This window comes from Amblyomma mixtum, chromosome 6, assembly GCF_055824585.1.
Source record: "Amblyomma mixtum isolate Tamu chromosome 6, ASM5582458v1, whole genome shotgun sequence".
Classification (NCBI taxonomy): Eukaryota; Metazoa; Arthropoda; class Arachnida; order Ixodida; family Ixodidae; genus Amblyomma; species Amblyomma mixtum.
The window spans coordinates 122,608,109-122,626,373 of record NC_143017.1 but is presented as its reverse complement, the minus strand read 5'-3'; the positions used below and the strand labels follow the sequence as shown (position 1 = coordinate 122,626,373).

The 18,265-nt window shown below is 48.4% G+C and overlaps 1 protein-coding gene across 1 annotated transcript in view; it reads left to right on the top strand.

The window, feature by feature from the left end:
• LOC149340249 (acetylcholinesterase-1-like) overlaps window positions 1–18,265 on the top strand; it is a 51,116-nt gene that overhangs the window by 22,452 nt on the left and 10,399 nt on the right. The window contains exon 2 of the mRNA XM_089550698.1: window positions 13,033–14,974. Coding sequence (XP_089406824.1) covers window positions 13,053–14,974 — 1,922 coding nt within the window. The 5' untranslated portion in view covers window positions 13,033–13,052. The remainder of the gene's footprint in view (window positions 1–13,032; window positions 14,975–18,265) is intronic.

Here is an 18,265-nt window from a genome sequence, read left to right as displayed (position 1 = left end):
CGTAAGTAGATATTTCCAGCTGCCAGTGAAAACTCCACAAAGCCGTGTGAACACCACGCGTTTACGACCAGTTTGCAGAGAGTAAAAGAAAGCCGGGTAACCTGTCCTCAGCTCGTAACCCCGGGAGGATCCTTGCTATCGGTCTTGGCAGAAAGAGGCTGCGAAAGAGGACGCGGGGAAGACTGACAAGCGTCAAAACAAAGAACGACGCCAGCGTAAAGCGGCTCGCCGTGCAGGCAGGCGTACGGAAAAGAGCCCGCGTACCGCCTACTTTGTGTGCTCGGAGATTCGATATCTCTCTTCCGGCAGACGCACTGCACTGCTCGGGGTCAGCCGCGCACGCGGGGTGGCTGTCCTCCGTTTGTTTCCGTGCTCCCGGAAGCGGAAGTGGTCGTGAACTTTGATACAGCCGCACAGGGCTGCCCCGGATATGCCCCTCCTCAGTCACCGCCGCATCATGTGGTTATCGTCGTTCACTCCAGTTTTGCTGTTAGGTTAAGGTGTGTAAGTACGGTTCATGGCTCACGTTGGCTTCATATCACAGTATACTCCGTATCATACATAGCAGTCAACGCTGCCAAAGGTACGAAAGTAGTCCGCTGCAAAAAACAAGCGAAACGTATCCGTACGCCTCGCGTCGTGGCTGAGTGGTACGAAGCGCGCGCCTGTCTGTTCATTTTGTAAGGGGCCAAGGTTCGACTCCCGGCTTGGCTGTTTTTTATTTTTTTTTATTTTTCTTAAAAGATTTATTAGGTAGAAACACGAAACTGTCAAACTCTAATACCTACATTGAAAAACACAGCACTGTTTACTTGTTTCGAAGGGCATACATACGATGTAACTTTAGTCGGGTGGCGTTGAGTGCAAAGCTGTCATATTTAGCACTGCGAGAGCTAGATAATCTATTGTCACCTTGCTAGGTCGTTTTTGCGATGATCTTATTCCAGTAGAGAGACCTTCTTTCTTGAACCTCGCAACTGTCCGAGGGCTCAACCCGGTCATCTCGCCCACAGTTTCGAGAACTTCACGCACAGTCTTCTCCGGGAAGCGCTTCCTTACGCTAGAGTAAACGTTGACAATCACCTGCTTGCAGTCTTTCGAAATTTTCGGAGACTTCAGCTTGGAGAATAGGCGAGCAGGAGATGCTTTTGAAGCCGCAGTGGGCGAAGAAAACAAGCGAGTAGGAGATAGCGGTGCCATTTTCGCAGACTCAGAAACCGAAAGACGAAAGCAGACGACATCACCGGCCGGCCTTGCTGCGAAACCCTGATACAGGAGGAGCCGGAAAAAAAACAGAAAACTAAGGCACTCTGTTTTGAAGAACAAAAGAAAAGGCATTTTTTTTTTCAGAATAAAACACTTTTATTATTATACTACAATATCGACCAACATTTACTTTAATTTTAAGTTCATTACTCTTTACCCTTTCGACGCACTACATTACGATGCGGACGAGGAGCGCGAACAGGCGCCGCAGCCTTCGCTGCATTGACTGCTATGTGTGAAACGGAGTATAGTGAGAATGCCATGCTTTCAGATACGTATGATAGTAAAGTTATACCCTTGTAAGGAGGGACCCTTCTTTGAGTCAAGTGACAGTTAATACCTCTGCAGGGGGGCTTTGAAAACGGCTATAACATAATCTGTCTTCCAGACCGATTAGGGTGCTGGACTAATAGCCCGGTACGACCGCTTTTGTTCTGTGGCGGCATACTTATATTGCCGCGTAAAACAAGACACCACCAACAGCTCAGGCTGCCTGAAACGTCAATGGGAACGTATAAGGAGTTTTAACACTCAGCAAGACAAGAGGGAGGCACACGCACTCTCAGAAACCTTGTGTGTTGCAGAAGGGCTTGAAAATAAAGGTAATGTAATCGTTCAGATTAGGATGAATTTGACGTAGCTTGAGCTGCAGGTTACGAGTAATATAGCAACGGTGATGCTGCGAGGCGCGCCTTTCAGAGAGCGAGATTACATTTGGATGTAGCCCGCCTCCTCAACTTGCTTCGTCAGCACTGCGACACCAATGACAAAATGCAGCCACCACAGTCGATGGCAGCAACGCTATTTCGTGGTGTAGACAGCTGACGTTTCCGTTTGGGGTGGACCGGTAAATCAAGAGAAGTAAATGTAGGAAGTCGAGCAGCAACGCAACGCTTTTCTACAAGCTCTATTTTTGCTTCCCTGCAAAAATACCATGCATCACGGCATGTCACCCTACTTTGACAAAGCATTACGCGCGGACAAATTCTCGTACAAAAATCCTCGCAGTAATTTAGATAGTGCAACCATTTCTTGGTGCTTCAGACTGCGCGTGCCTACTTTCCGTATACTATTCGGACTACCTTATTTTTAGTTCGCTTGTTTGCCAGAGGGTGAAATGTTACAATGCGTTGGCTCCGTGGCGCGGGGACCGCCCGTTCTTTCTCTTTTGTGCGCGTACTGGGGAACCGTACAAAGGGGCCGAACAATCGAGCCACGTTAATTGCACCGGTCAGTTCCACGAGCACCCATGTGCGCAGTGGAGCAAGCCGTGACCGGCGCCGCGTGACCGCTCGGGAGACGGTGGCTCCCCGTCTTTTCCTTCCGCCGCTTCCAGAGAGATCGCTTTGCACTGCGAGTCGGGTGCACGCTGTGACGCGGGTTGCACGATCCTATGGTGGTTTCTCCCAGACAGGAACACGAAGCGGAATACGCATGCGGTGCTCCGTGCAGTATCGGTGAGTCGTGATGTGGTGTGACGACTTTGGGGCACGCCTTGTATCCGTGGGAAAGTGAACTGCGAGCCTTAATGTTAGCGGAACGCAGAGTTCGCGGCTCTACCGGCTTCATTCTGGCGAGCTTAGTAAATATCTAGCTGTTGATTGTTATTTTGCTCTATGGCTTGTATGTCCGCAAGGTTTAATTACTGACGAGACATCATCTCGGTTGCCCTGTTTATACGACAAAAGTTTTGTGTACGCATATTTTGTTATTTTTGTTTTCGCTTATTTGAAACAAAAACAACGTTCCTTCGCAGCAAAATTAAAGCGATATCTTCTTATTGACCAAACTCAGCAGTTATGCAGATCCTTCCAACCGGAACATCCTTCTGGTTGATGATGATGATGATGTCCTCAGTTAAGATCCCTGCCTTCCCTCTTCTTCTTTATCTCTCTCTCTCTATCTCTCTCAGCTATGTTTTCGTGGTGCTTAGGTGGCTTCTCCTTGCCGTGAATAATTGCATGAAGTAGAGCGGGGTGCTCATATTTAATTGGTCGATCTTTCCGGCTGCGATGTGAGAGAATCGAGTCGAACGTAGATCGACCAATAAAAGTAAGTGTCAACTTTTACGCGACTCCAAGCAATTTTATCTGTGAACCTCAACTGGCAGGAGTCTGCGGATACACAAGACCATCGATCGTCGAAGGCAAGCATTTTAAAGCTAAAAGCACGATGCGGTCCAAGGGACCAGATTCGTATCGAGTGCATCCAGGCTGTTTTCTGCATAATGTCGCGGCAGCTTGTATTCGCAAAATCTTGACTTACTTCCAAATATCGGTTTGAGTACTATCGAAATGCTGAAATACGGCAAACAGTAACGATAGACGTCTGATACTTTCATACGAGTGCCGATCTAAATGTCATATTCCTGCCTACCACGTTCGAGAGGATTAGATTCGCCGGTTCATCCACTTGGTGAGAAGACAAGATGGGCATAGAGCGGAACCAAGTACATAGTACCACCACGGCTCAACCAAGTTTGTGTATGAGAGTGCAAGCAGGGCACGCCCGAATGCACTCGTCGTTGTTTGCCAAGCAGCCACTGCCCGTAAACACTTCGCCAACTGAATCATCCCAGCTCACAGCCAACGGCCGCGCTTGCAGCATACGCGAGACTGAACACCCGGAAGCACGTCTACGTGCAAGGCGTACCCCCGCCTTTCCGCCGCCGGTTGAGCGCTTCAAATGGTGCGCCGATTGCCTCCGTGCCTTGCGATTGCAGGCACAAAGACGATGAGCTGGAGCACACACGCCATGAGCTGTCAGTCCATTTTTCCTACGACGATTACAGTTTGCAGGTCGCATAATGGGGGGTTAGGCGTGTTTGGAGAGTTGTCCATTGTTATCTGTGTGGCCGGCGTCTGAGGCTAAGTGAATGTGTGCCCCCGCGGAGAGATGCCCGCGCGTTCCTTTACGCATTCACTACATCTCTCTCTCTCTCTCTGTATACGTCTTCTTTACAATACATAAAAGGTCAAATCAGTACAGGCGGGTGCATTTTGTTTTTGGTTTTAAGTCATACATGTGTGCCGCATGGGACGGTCTTCTATGATTTCATTCGCCCTGTTTTTTCCTGGCAAGACAAACGAACTACCTTGTTCTCCTGTCAAGGAAGCTCTGGCCGTGTTTAACGAAAAACCAGAACAGCAAACGAAATGAGATTTGCGCTTGAAGTTCTAGCGGAAGGCGGTCAGTTTGCGCCCCAGTACGAAAGGTCTCAGTTGTATATAAGCTATCGGGATGTTAAACCATTCTGACCGCTGCTTTCTGGATGCACTTGGCTACTTCCGGCTTTAGATGGCTGAGCTGTAAAAGGGCCACGATATTACCGTCCACTGCATGGTCTCTTCTGTGAAATTGCAAATTCGTTAGCGCTATAGTTTCTCGTCATGACCTGTGAACGGAATAGACAACTGGCAGCTGCAGTGAGATGCGAAATATCTTGTAGTGACTGAAACCAAATGGGATTTTCTCGTTCACAGAATTGTACCTTTCGTTTCTTAATGTTACCACAAGGATTCGGTTTATAGGGTTTAACGTCCTAAAGCGAGTCGGGCTATGCGGGACGCCGTAGTGAAGGTCTCCGGAAATTTCGTTCACCTGGGGTTCTTTAACGTGCACTGACATCGCGCAGTACACGGGCCTCTAGCATTTCGCCTCCATCGAATATCGACCACCACGGCCAGGATCGAACCCGCGTCTTTCGGGTCAGCAGCCGAGCGGCATAATCATTGAGCCACCGGGGCGGCTGTCAGCATCAGTGCACTCGTATTAGATGAATGTCATTGTTAGTGAGGCGACGAAAATAAATTATTGCTGTGGAAAACGGTAGTAAAATATATCACTTGATTGCAATGCGACAACGCATATGAGCTCCTCGTTGTGGCACTATTCTTTTGTTCTCCGTCACCACAGCGCCACTGAATACAACAAACCTGCAAGCTCTGTTAATGTGGGCGCCATTGTTACGTTGAAAGTGAAATGGGCAGTATGTATCATACCTAGAGGACACTAGGCACATGCGCGGAAAGATCAGCCGGGCGTGGCGTGCATAGTGCGCATGTGCCTTTGCTACCGATTCTCGGCGGCTGTCAGCGGCAGCGCTTCACACAGCGCGGCGGCTACGCATTGCCGTGTTTCCTTTAAGTATGACAAAAATTGTATTTCGACACTATGCGGCAGCTTGATTACGTGACCAACCACGGGTCGTAAGATTAAAGTGGTGCAACTCGTTGGCGAGGTTTTGCATTGTTCCAGTCCTGCCTTCTACCTGAGTGGTTTCGTCAATTTGCTGATACAATCACTCAGTGTTGAATGCTCACGGAAGGTTTCCCACGTGACGGGCCCCTCTGTGCTAGAGTCATCTGGCCTTGGACTGGAAACCTTTATTCCAAGGAGGAGGGTGATACATTACAACAGCTGTGTAAAATGAACCGGAAAGCCGAAGGTGGCACGCAGGAAGCGGAGAATCGAATACCGGGGGAAAAAACAAAACAAACTACCTACGAGCCTCCGAACACACAACACAGGTTCTGCTTTCAAAGCAGTTACCTCATGCTGGAAGTAAGGCGTTATGATCTCCAGAGAGGCCGCAGAGATAGCGGTTTGCGGCCGGTTTCTTCCGCGGAACGAGCCTTGACCTCTGCGGGCGAGCTCTTCTCACGTACGTCTCGTTTTGTAGCCTCCGTCTCGTGAGCGCAAGGTGCGGTCGGTTGTTGCGCTGAGACATGCTTGCTTGCCTAACAAACAACCGGTTCGAATTGCCGAGTGTTGCCGCTAGGCGCGAACGGCCCCCGTATCTTCATGGCACCGGTCTAGTGGAAGGAATTGCGAAAGATCATAACGGTATTGCGCTGGCCCGAGCGGCCAGCAATAAAGATATCATCACGGCAAGCATGATCCCGCAGTGCAGACACGTGGGAAAGCGTCGGTCTGCGCATGTTTTTCTTTTTGTTTTTTAGATTGTCGGGACAGGTAAAATGTTGCAGGCTGCGCATTAGGGATGCGATCCGGTTTATCTCGCGTGTCGCACACACGAAGTTGCGACAGGGACCGCAGACTGCCATGTTGTGCCGCAATTAATGGAGCGAAGAGTGTTACAAGGCCTCTGTTGAGTGGAAGAGAAATTTGCTTGAGCAAATGGAAACAAAACGCGAACGTTTCGGAGATTAGCCTCTGTGGGAACGTACGCCGGTTATCCACGCAAGCCGAGCCCAAGGAAAGAAGCTTGAATGTTTTGACAGACAAGAGGTGGCGTAACACACAGGCGAATAACGCAACTTTGTTGCGTGTGTACAGATACCGATGACGCAAAGACTCTATCGTGCACGTGAGTGTGTTCATACGTAGCCGCGCAATCCCGTACACGCAATACGTTACTTATTGAAGGAGTTGAAAGAGTCGCATGCCACCGCAGCATCTGTCAGCTTCAAGTGGCTGTACGCAATTTATGTTTTTGTTTCGTGATTCCAACTCTCAAGACATGTACTGTACGTCCCTGACACTAGCCGTCGAGAAGATAGGCTTTGTGTGGCAACGAATACAAAATTTGGTGCGCTTTGCTCCTGAACTAAGTGGTTCATTCATAAAAATAAGTTCACGTCTATTCTACCGCTTTCTGTGTCCGTTGCGTGTCATGTTTCCAGGATACTGAGTACCTCTAGCAAGAACTCTCATGACCCAGACGTACACCCCCCGTCAAAAGTATACGGCCACAATGGGTTTCCTTGTTAGGCCTGCTACATGCCTCGTTATACATCCTCAGCGACCGTAACCTCTCGAAAGAGGTATGGCATCGCATCCTCAATCCTCCCAAGCTTTGGACTGCTAGATATGCTACAGGAGCCCCGCTAAAAAGCCTAGAGGCAAACCCCTTGGGCTGTATACTTTTGACGGGTATTGTACCTGCTACCATGAGGGTTTAAATAAAAATGAATTAAATTTACCGGAATCATTAAAATCCGAGGCAGATGTAGATTTCTTTTCTGGGCCCGGTTAGTTGCGGACGTAACTCTGTCCTTGACCGCCATTATGAAACACTTGATTTTCACTTAAATCACGCTTGTATTCCGGTTGTTCTAGGAAATTTCCTTCTGGTATGGCTGGTCCATGCACTAATTCAATTCCTGTAAGGTACCTGAGGGTACTCACTGAAGGATTACGCCGCCGCGGCGGCTCTGTGGTTACGGCGCTCGGCTGCTGACCCGAAAGACGCGGGTTCGATCCCGGCCGCGGCGGTCGCACTTCGATGGAGGGGAAATTCAAGAGGCCCGTGTACTGTGCGTCGTCAGTGCACGTTAAGGAACCCCAAGTGTTCGAAATTTCCGGAGCCCTTCACTACGCAGCCCCTCATAGCCTGAGTAGCTTTGAGACGTCAAATCCCCTAAACCAAACCAATCACTGAAGGATTACATCACCAAAGTAGATCATGATTACCTGCTTTCATACGCAACATTACCAGCTGATTCTTGCGCTTCTTAATCTTTCGCGCTTAGCGCACTTGCAGTCGACTAAAACAGAGGAAGGATGTCGTAGACATGAGCCGCTGTTGTTATCTTAAGCAAGGGCTTTTTGTGTCGCAATAGATTGCAGAAGACAGTGTACTTTCCTGCTGATAGCAAGCAATAGGAACGCTGGTGTAATGCTTTTAAATATTATTTTTGGTGACGCTGACTTTGATGTTTTTTAATGTCGGACGGATAATTTGGCCAAAGTGCGCCATGTATAACGTGTTCGATGTGCCCGAGAGGGGGTGAGCAATCTTTCTTTCCAAGCACTTAGCCCCTGAGAACATCGCGCAGCAGTCCAGGAGAAAGCTTACACCCTTTGGAAAACCGTCGGGTACTGTACCGAAACCTCCACACAAGTGGCTGCTGCTCAGACCATGTGGTCACTGCTGCAGTTTCAAACAGTATTTCTGCGGGCAGAAAGCGTGAACGATATCTAGCGGGCGAATGCAGTGCGCGATCTTTGCACGTACGCAGACAATTGCAAACGAAGGTCAGGGCTTATTTTGCGATTACTCTTTTTTGCGTTCAGCCCTTTGCCCTTTCTCTATTAGCAGCTGCAGCCTGCGCCATCAAGGCTGACAGATGGCCAGAAGTCCATCGGACCGGAATCTCTGTCGAAGGCTCCGATATCAAACGCTTAGCTAAACAATGGGTTATTGGCAAAAGAACAATAATTGACACCAATCATACGATGTGGTGCGGCAAATCTGCGTTAGGTGTATCAGTTTTAGATTTCGCTTTTACGCTTGGCTTTTACAGTAGACACCTTTAACACAACATGTACCATGTTACCGGAGTACCGGAAGCCCTCATGCAGTCAGTGCGCATGCGCGAATTGCCTTGAGGGCACCAGATGGCTCCAGACATCTGTCTACTGCGCGCTCACCGGTTGCATCGGGGCCCATCAGCGCGTGCACGTTGGCGGTAGGTGGGTTCCCGGTACTATACGGTAACGGTTACACGGTACACGGTATGTTAAAGGTGTCTAATGATCGCCTTCCCACTGCGTCTGTGAATCTGATTAGGCATCGCGTTTTGTTCCGCTACTACGTGGGTTACTGGTGAATGGAGGCTTCTGGAGAGTACGTGGAGGTGAATGGAGGGTGAAGGGGTGTGGGTGTATGTGACGCGAGAGCATTTCGGAGGCTAGTGGTAGCTGATGGGTGGAGACCTTTTGGAGGGTGGGCGTGAGTGTGTGCGTGATAAGGGCGTAGGTGGGGGGTGAGTGGAGGCTTAGGGCACGCAGACAACGGCATTTTCGCTGAACAGAGCTTTACTGCTAATGCAGTAAAAGTTGGGAAAGAAAAAAAAAACATCGAACAAATTGCGGACCTGGTTTCATTATTCAGCTTCTCCGCATAAAAAAAAACTATGTATTGTTTTTTTTTTCTTTTTTCACTGCCCCACCCTCTCTGTAATGCGAAAGCCCTGAGGGTAAAATAAATGAAATGAAAGGAAATTAAGTTATCTCGCATGACCTACGATACGTTTCACCGGGAATCTCGAACACTTTTGCCGTCGCAGTTTTCCGTGTGCTCTTTATGAGCTTCCGGCACTGAAAATTTTGCACAGAGGACTTTCTCAAGTCGGCGTGCCGGCTATGGCCTGCAGGAAGTGCGAGCACCTCCACCGTGCACTGACTTTGGATCGCTTACTTTGCATTGTTTTCCGGCAACAATGACAGCAAGAGCGAAAGGGCGCAGATGAAGCCGGGAACAAAGCTGACTGTATATTTCGGCTTTCCATCGTGGTGGCATATCGCGTATCTAAATGTTCTCGGCTGACCTACTGACACGACTGTAAATTTACGCGTGCCCCAAACAGTGGCGAGCACTCCCATGGAAATCCACTGCTGAAGAAAGGCGTGAGCTGGTACAGTAATGAGGCCGACTGATTCATCTGCGTCCGTATCATTTCGTTTGCGACGCACTAAATTCGAGCGTGCGCGCTTCGCTAAAACCCTTTGCTTTGTCTCTTCCTGCTTCCTTGTCTTGCGTATGTGCCTGTAGGTTTTATTTTTCTGTTATTTTCCCCTTAGCTTGGGCCCATTGCCTTTAGAAGAATTTTCACTAACAGGGCAATTCTAAAGCCATGTTCGAGAAAGCTGCACATATTTTTTGCCCTTTTTTGTATGCAGGCAGTTCTGGTCAAAAGTTATTACGCCACTGCGTTTGCTCCTGGACGTGCGCTGTGCGTGGTATTTTGCCCCCAGTGCACAAATTTTAGAAAGCGAGAAGCGCTCTCGTCTTCACCTGCTATGACACTTGCTACTTCCTTTACAATACCCGGCTCCTCGGGAGTTTCAGTCGCAACGTTTCTTTCATTTTTTTTTTTTTTTTGCGAGAACAACACCACACAGACTGATTTTCACGCAAAGTTGCTCTTTTCTTGTTTTTGGCAAATATTGAAAGGCTGTTTTCGGACACCGAGTGCTGTGCATACGGAAAAACAGGCCATGCACTCTAAAAAGCTCCTGTTTGCCACTGAGCGTTAGAGTGCACGTTTTCTCGCCTTGGCTTAGTCCGAAATGTTAATTCTTCTTTTTCTTCCCGATACTCGATCATAGTTGATGCTTCATTTCTGCGTCTTCGTTTCTATTGATGTATTACGGCGCGCCAAGAGCTGTTAATTATGAGGGCGCACATATTTACTGCTTTTTCCAAGCGAACACTTCAGTCGTACTTTGGTAATTCATTCCAGTCATTCCACCCAACAAATAAGGCCACCAAATGCATTCAAACGTCAGACGTCCCTGCTTCATTGGTTGCGGGAATTCGTGCACGAAGCATGCGCATAGAAGATGCATAAAACGATGGGCGACAACAGGAAAAGTTATTCCCTGTTCTTTCTCAGTCAGGTGTCATGATAATCACTTGCATCAATGCACTCAGTTCTCTTAAAACGCGAAACGTCTTAAATCATCGAGTTTCATATTTGAACCACGCAGCTGGGACAACCTGTCTTAATGTGCTTCATTTGCCACTCTTATGACGTGTATGCTATTGTACGGTTAGGATCATTCTGTACACTTCCGTAGGCGCAACACACTCTACATTATAAGTGGTCTGCCTGCCACGTGAGTCTTTCAGACGTTTCGCAAGCTACTTGCTTGCATCGGCCCATGCGGTCTACCGCATCGTCTTCGTGTCCTTGACCAGGCGATACCCGAGGCAGTCGGTCAGCCAAGCTGGCCTCGTTGCCTCTGTTTGCTCTCGACTCTCCATTGCTTCAGGTCTTGCGAAGCAGACGCATTGATTGCGTGTCTGCGACATGTGGCGCAAGGCCGCAGCGTGCTGCATTCCGGCAGCTCCAATAGAAATTGAAATACATTGCTACACAGGCAGCGCAAGCAGCTGCATTCAGCGATCGCGTATCTCCTTACACGAGCGAGTAGAAGCAGCCTGATTCTGTGCACCCAAATATCCTTCCTCGCTCTGTTGCCCATTCTGAACTGTAGTGGAATGAAATGCACAGGGTTGCCCGTTTTGTATGGTGCATGGCGAATCTGGAATTAGATATGCTTGATGGAAGACAGACGGCTGCAGAATGATTAGCATAATGTGAGGGTCTAGCTCACGTAAGTGCAACGCACGCTTTCTTTCGCGGCACTAATGTCTATCGTATATAAGTTATGCAAGCGGCCTGAATTGCTGCATAAACAAAGACTCCATTAGGGCAGACGACGGCTCAAAGTACACGCTGAAAGTCGCAGATGCATAAACCTTAAAGGCAGCAGGTGTTTTCTTGTCTCAAAAGACGATAATCCTGACAAGCAGTCGGCTGTTCTTTTGCGTATGTGCGTATGCATGTTTGTGCATGGGTGTGCATGTGTCTGCATGTGAGGGCATGTGTGTGCGTGCGCGCACAGGTAGACCACATGAATGCCTATTGTTTAGTGCGCAGCAATTTGGATGAAGCTAATTATTTATTGATAAGTTTTGAGGTCATTTTTCTTAATTTCTCTTATAGCGTGCGCCTTGTGAATTGTTTATTAACTTAGCTTATTTTACATTTGCACAGATGCTGCATTTCTGCTCCTAGCAGTGCTACAATCTTGAATAGATGAAGCAGTTGGTTTTTGTTCTCGATTTTGGGCTCGTGTCAGGCTCAATGGAACTTCAGAACAATTGTGCTATTTTGTATCGACGCTGCTCACGAGAGGGCGTAAAACGCAAGTAACCCTGCTTACATTCACAAGCACCAGTATAATGAAAACTAACCTTTAAGAAAAATTATGAAATACTTATTAAAACTGCGCAATCAAATAGCGGGCTCGTAAAGCGCATGAAGCTTCTGCGCGTTTTTTTTTTACATACATGTTTTTATCGAGTGTGCGCATTACTCTGGTACTTATTGGGCAAGTTTTCTCATGAAATCTCTCTCGTGGATTTTACAGGAGAAAAACAAGCTGAATTCGGTTCAATTTTTGTAGCACAAAAGCAATAAAGAACTGCAGTAAGTGCAATAAAGAACATGCAGGCCCCGAGTGTCGACAAGAAGAAGTACTTCGCTTCATTTTCCACTATGCTTTCGCAAGCTATTAATGTTCTCTGGTTGCAATAACTGATCAAAAAATAGCTAGAAGAGGAAAGATAAAGATGCAGCGCATAGCTTCTTTGGGAAAGATTCAGTGTCTCCAAAAGGCCAAACGGAGAGCAGTGGGCGGACTAAACAGTCCTCCTATAATTTTATTCCTACGCGTTAGACTGGCTAAGTGGCATCGCTCACCCTGAAATTTTACTAGCCATTGGTAGTATATGCCCTCAGAATGAGAGAGGCCATGTAGCGCGTAAGCAAAACTGCGACGGGTGCCAAAAATGGCTTTTCGATTCTGTTTATAAAACAGGGGCAGGTCCGCAGCCGCACTTACTTCATGTGTTGGAATACGCTTAAGGACGTCGACAGCCGCATACAGGAACTACCCGCTCGTGCGAAAATTTTTGTGTGCGTGGCTACCTTCGGTAAAGCCATGTACAGGGTGCTGAAGTTGAAAAAAGAGCGGGAAAGGGCGACGTCGCAGGCGCGCTGCATCAGTATAGCGGACACGTAAGTGGCAGGCAGCTATCTGACTCCCAGATCAGACCCTGTTACATCGGCGCCTCTCGTTCTCGCTGGCGTTTCGATTTTTCGCCCGCCGCGCAACCTTCCGGAAGGGGGTCGAGGCGCGCTTCCTTCCCGGCTGCGCCTCCTCCTTTCTAAGCACAAATCACTACACCAAAATAAGACGCGTAACTCTCGCCTTTCCTCTCGAGTGCAGAGTGGAAAACGAAAGGCGCGATGCGGACATGGGTGCTGTGCCTGCTGCTCGGACTGGTGTGCCTCATTGCCATCTCCATCGCAACCCTGGTGCTCCAGCTCCCGCCCGAACTCCTGGCTAGTTCTGGACCCGAAAAGGACTCGGGCCAGGACAGGCCACCGCTGAAGCCAGAGAAGCGCAAGGGAGACCTAACAATCCTGGGACCAGGCAATGACGTCGCCGCGGTGGCCGACGACGCTTCTAGCGACACCGATGGTGACGCAGGGGCACCGCAATCCCTGCTCGCGCCGCCTAATCCTCTACCGGATGCGTATCTTGTTCCGTCGGCGGGCTCTGCACCGGACACGTCCAACCGAGGAGGCGGAAATAACGACTTGGAGACGAACATCGGAGTCTTGAGTGTGACAGACATTGGCATTGCAGTTGATGTAGAAACCACTACGTCTGCGCTGGCTACGCCACCGCCTCGGCTTCATGAGCACACTGAGGATGGCCGCCCGCTCGTCCATACCACGACCGGCAGAGTAGCAGGCTTCAAAACAGAGGTGCTGGGTCGTAAACTTGACGTCTTTCTTGGCATTCCTTTCGCCACGCCGCCACTGGGAGAGCTAAGGTTCAAGAGGCCACTTCCGGTACGACCATGGGAGAACACTCTGGACGCCACAAATATGGGCCCCCCATGCTACCACGTATCCTTCACGTCCAGCTGGAGTTGGGCTGCCAGTAAGAAGCCTGAGAGTGAGGACTGCTTGCATCTGAACGTGTGGACACCTGACGCCGCCGACCACAACGTGACAAAAGGCTCCACAAGTCTGAAGCCCATGATTGTATTTATCTATGGTGGTGGCTTCAACATCGGCTCTACTGACTGGGAGTTCTACGACGGTGGTATAATGGCGGCTTACGGCGACGTCGTGGTGGCATCTATGAACTACCGGTTAGGGGCGTTGGGATTCCTTAACGCGGACAGCGAAGATATTCCCGGAAACATGGGTCTGTATGACCAGCAGTTGGCTATACAATGGCTACACGAGAATGCGCAGTCTTTTGGTGCTGATCCGGGACACCTAGTGTTGATGGGTGAAAGTGCCGGTGCCGTGTCAGCTGGCTTGCATCTCATTTCTCCGATGAGCCGGTCCATGGTGAAGCGCGTTATACTGCAAAGTGGCAGCCCTTTGTGGGACACCCCGGACAACACAGCCGACGGAATCAAGAAGGCTACGGAGTTCGCAGAGATCTTCAAGTGCGCCAACTCCACGCACAACTTCCAGGACAAAGCCGAAGCTGACGACGTGGTTCGATGTCTACGTGAAATCGACGCGGGCACGTTATTTAGTACTGCAGAGAAGGCTCTAGGCAAACGAGTTCTCACCTATCATCCCCGGTACGGAGACGACTTCATGCCAATCAACGCGCATGAGGCTCTCCGGAAAGGACTCTTCAAGGATTCAGACGTCCTTCTGGGCGTGAACAAGGACGAAGGCAGCATCTTCGTTGCCAACACACTCCCTTACATATTTCTCAACGGCCTCGCACCGAACATCACCAAGGACGAAGCGGCGTTCTACCTCATATTCTTTTTCCAGTACATCATCCGTACTGGTACCAGAGACATCAGGGACCATTACTTCAAGAATATCAAGGACCGGGACTACCCAAGCGTGCGGAACGCATTCATCGAGGCAATCGGCGATTACCTTCAGATATGCCCCACGATTTACTACGGTGAAGTGTACTCAGAGTTCAACAACAGTGTCTACTTCTACCACTTCACGCACCGCCCCAGCAACAGCTATTGGCCGGAGTGGCTTGGAACGGCACATTTTGACGAGGTGGAGTTTGTGTTTGGTGTGCCACTTAGGTTCCCCGAGCAGTTCACGGAAGAAGAGGTGACCTTCTCGCGCCAAATTATGGATATATGGCTGACCTTCGCTAAGACTGGGTAAGTACAATGAGGGTAAGGCCTTCAGGTTCTTTTGGAATTATATTTACAATGTCGTTTGGAATCTGATTTAGCTGTATACATGTTTCGCTCCACCTGTAGAATAATTATACCGTGTCATGTGCTAACTGCATTTCGAACACGGCACTGACTTTTGTTCTATTCGTAATGCTTGCCCACGTTTTGCAGTAACTGAAGGAGAGAATGAAGTTATACAATTTTTTTACACTTTGTTCTCGACGTTTATTTATATCTGTCTTACGCCATTTTGCAAGGATTCATTGGTGCTTTATGAGTCTAATTTTTACTTAAGGGATCTGGCGACTATTCGCCTCGACTAGGTGGCCTTAGTGCTGTTCTGCATTAAGTATAAGAGTGCAAGTACAAGTGAAAATTGAATGCGTAATCTAATTCTTCATAGGCAATCTGGTTTCAGAAACTTGCAGCTAACCGCACTCGTCTTTTCGGAGAGTTCTGATGTGCTCCTTAAAGTTTAGTACGCCTGTCCGTGTCACCTGGAGTAACTCTCACGCACGTGTATGAAAAGCTGACGTGGTCTCTATTTACCATCACTAATATATTGATATCAGTGCTATTGCAGTGATCGGCGGGAATATGCATCGATTGCCCTATGAAAGAGACAGCATGTCATGTAAAGGGAAGTGTACAAGCCTGTCTGGGTGAATTAAAGGAAAGGCGTGAAGAAGCACGCAGAAAAAAAAAAGGCAATATTCAAGAAAAGGACATTTGCGCACGATAAAAAAAATCGACGCTGAGCCTACCGGGTGCACCCTAGTCATTAACTAGCCACATTGTGAAATCCGGCTAGAAAAACATAATATGAGCAAAATATAGAATAGTGAAGTACGCCACACGTCAGGCAATAGAGGCAACACCGGAAGCATACTGGTCATACAGTGTCCACAGTAGATGTAAACACTTTTCGAATTATGAGTGTGGTGACGAAAGATGGGAGAAAGAAAAAGAAAGGGAAGGAATTGGGCGATTATTCTGCTGAAAGAAATGTCATGTTCGGCAGTATTAATAATCGTTTCCTGTCTTCGACCGGCTGGCTGACCGAGTGCCAAGGCCTTCAACGCCGGCCCTCGCGTGTGGCAAAGAATCGCTTCCCGCTAATTAGCGGCCAAAAAAAGAACGGGTCATTGTAACCCCTGGCAACCGCGATGTTGCGCACGATAAGCTACTTTCTCGCATGCGCTTATCTTAAAATCACCCGAACTGTCAGCCGAACAACCGGGCGCGAAGTCGGGAAGAGAGCTATCGAGGCCATTGAGTGGTTTCTACCTGCGAGTGATGATTATCAGCGCACGCACCTTATCTGAGCCTTAGTGGCACGCAGCTTAGTAAAGGCGTACGGCACAACAAGGAAAAGCCAGCAGTGTATATATATACCATCGATAACCGCAGTCAGTTACTATAACTGTGGTATCACGTTCGTGCTGTTTGTGTACAAGATCATTCTGACATTGAAAGCTGCGAGAGAAGAAAAAGCGAGAGTTTTTGCTTTTTTTCTCTGCTAACGTATACATTATATGACCCATCAGATACAGGTAGGGGCGGTTAAAGAAAACGCGAAACAGCCTTCTCTAAGCGGAGGGCGTAACTGGCTGTGCTGGCGATCATAGCGTGTCATCAAGTGCGTTCGGTTTAAATGTGGTAGTATACTTTCCGTTGGACTCAGTGGATCAGAGTTTAAAGGCTGCAATTTTTGTTCGTTGCTCAGATAGACCACGCTCAATGTGTTTCGAGCACCAGGTGCGATTTGAGTATACATTGCGAGCATAGCGAAAGAAAAAAAATGGCCGAGTGTCATGTTTTTTTCTCAAGTGGAAGTTTGCCGTTATGCCCTATAACTTGGAAGCGCAGCTGAGAAAAGCAAAAAGGAAAAAAAAAGTTTTATCGGCACAAGAAAAAGGCAGACACAAAATAATCCTCACAGTTGGCCGTGAGTGGCGGTAAGCTGTATTGTCAATACATAGAACCAAAGAAGATTGCCTGAACAGTCACACTGTTCGATGGCGTTCTTTGCGTGTTATGAATAACGGAATGACAACACCCGGAAGTATTTTCTAACAATTCAGCCTTGAAATACAGGGTTTGACGGAGACCCGACTGGTCGGGTGTGTTCATGGTGGAAATTCTTCAAGCGCCGACCATTCGTTATAAAAATGGCGTTTCGGCCCCACTACGGGATCCTTGTCGCCACAGTTCAGTCTTGAACAACGTCAGAGGGCCGAACGACACTTCCCTCGCATACCGCGGTTTGACAGGTTCGATTTCGGTGGTGACGGTCGCATTTCGACAGCGACAAAATGCGAAAACGCCCGGTTTATGGATTTGGTGGGCGTTAAGGAACCCCGGGCCTGGAAATTCATTTGGGACTCTACTGTATACGACCAACCTGGCAACTGACAGTGCATCGTTCAGAGATGAAAACTTATTACTTATTAATAATTATCTTATCCATCGATGCGCTAGAGTTGGCCCGGCAGCACGAACGATGCGATTATCCCCGTTTGGTTCCGCGTGCCAGGTATGGCACGCTTCGATCCCCCATCCGGCCTTTCTACGCGCATGACTGAGCACGCCGATGGCATCGCGGTTATGTAATCGTCTTTTCCTCGCCGAAGTGTGGAGTGCATCGAATCTGCAGGATTCTTTTTCCTAAAAGCGAGCGAGTGAAACTAAGATGTTTGCGAATCAAAAACAATCTGATGAAGCGACAGCTTTAATGGTCTTGCAGTGTATACGCTGTCTTCATAGCTTTGGGGTGGGTGGCACAACTCAAAAATGGGCAGAGAGTTTGACCTGCTCAGCCCATGCGCACCCGCTACAGCTCAATATGGTGCTCTGCCACTGGCATTGACGCGGTAGGTTTTGCTCCCGGCCGTGGCTATTGCAATCAGATGAATTTTAAATGCAGAGACGCGAATTACTGAAATTTGGATGCAGCATAGAGAACTAACCCTAGTTGGCCGTCATTACACCAGAGCCGGCGATATTCTGCTACGACGTGCCTTTTAGTCTTTCCTGGGGCTTTGGCGCCTAAAATTTACCTAATTAACTCTGGGAGGCTGAATCTAAAGAGGCTGTCTTTCCTTTGTTTTCGTAAGAAAACAACATATTGACGAACTGAGCTGAAAACTTAGGACATTTAAATTTTTCGCCTTATCTATTAAAAATGCTGCCTCGTTCTGCCATATTTATATGCCTTGTTTTTTTTTCATTACCGCTTGAACTTACTCAGGCTCGAAGCTGGAATTTTAGGCA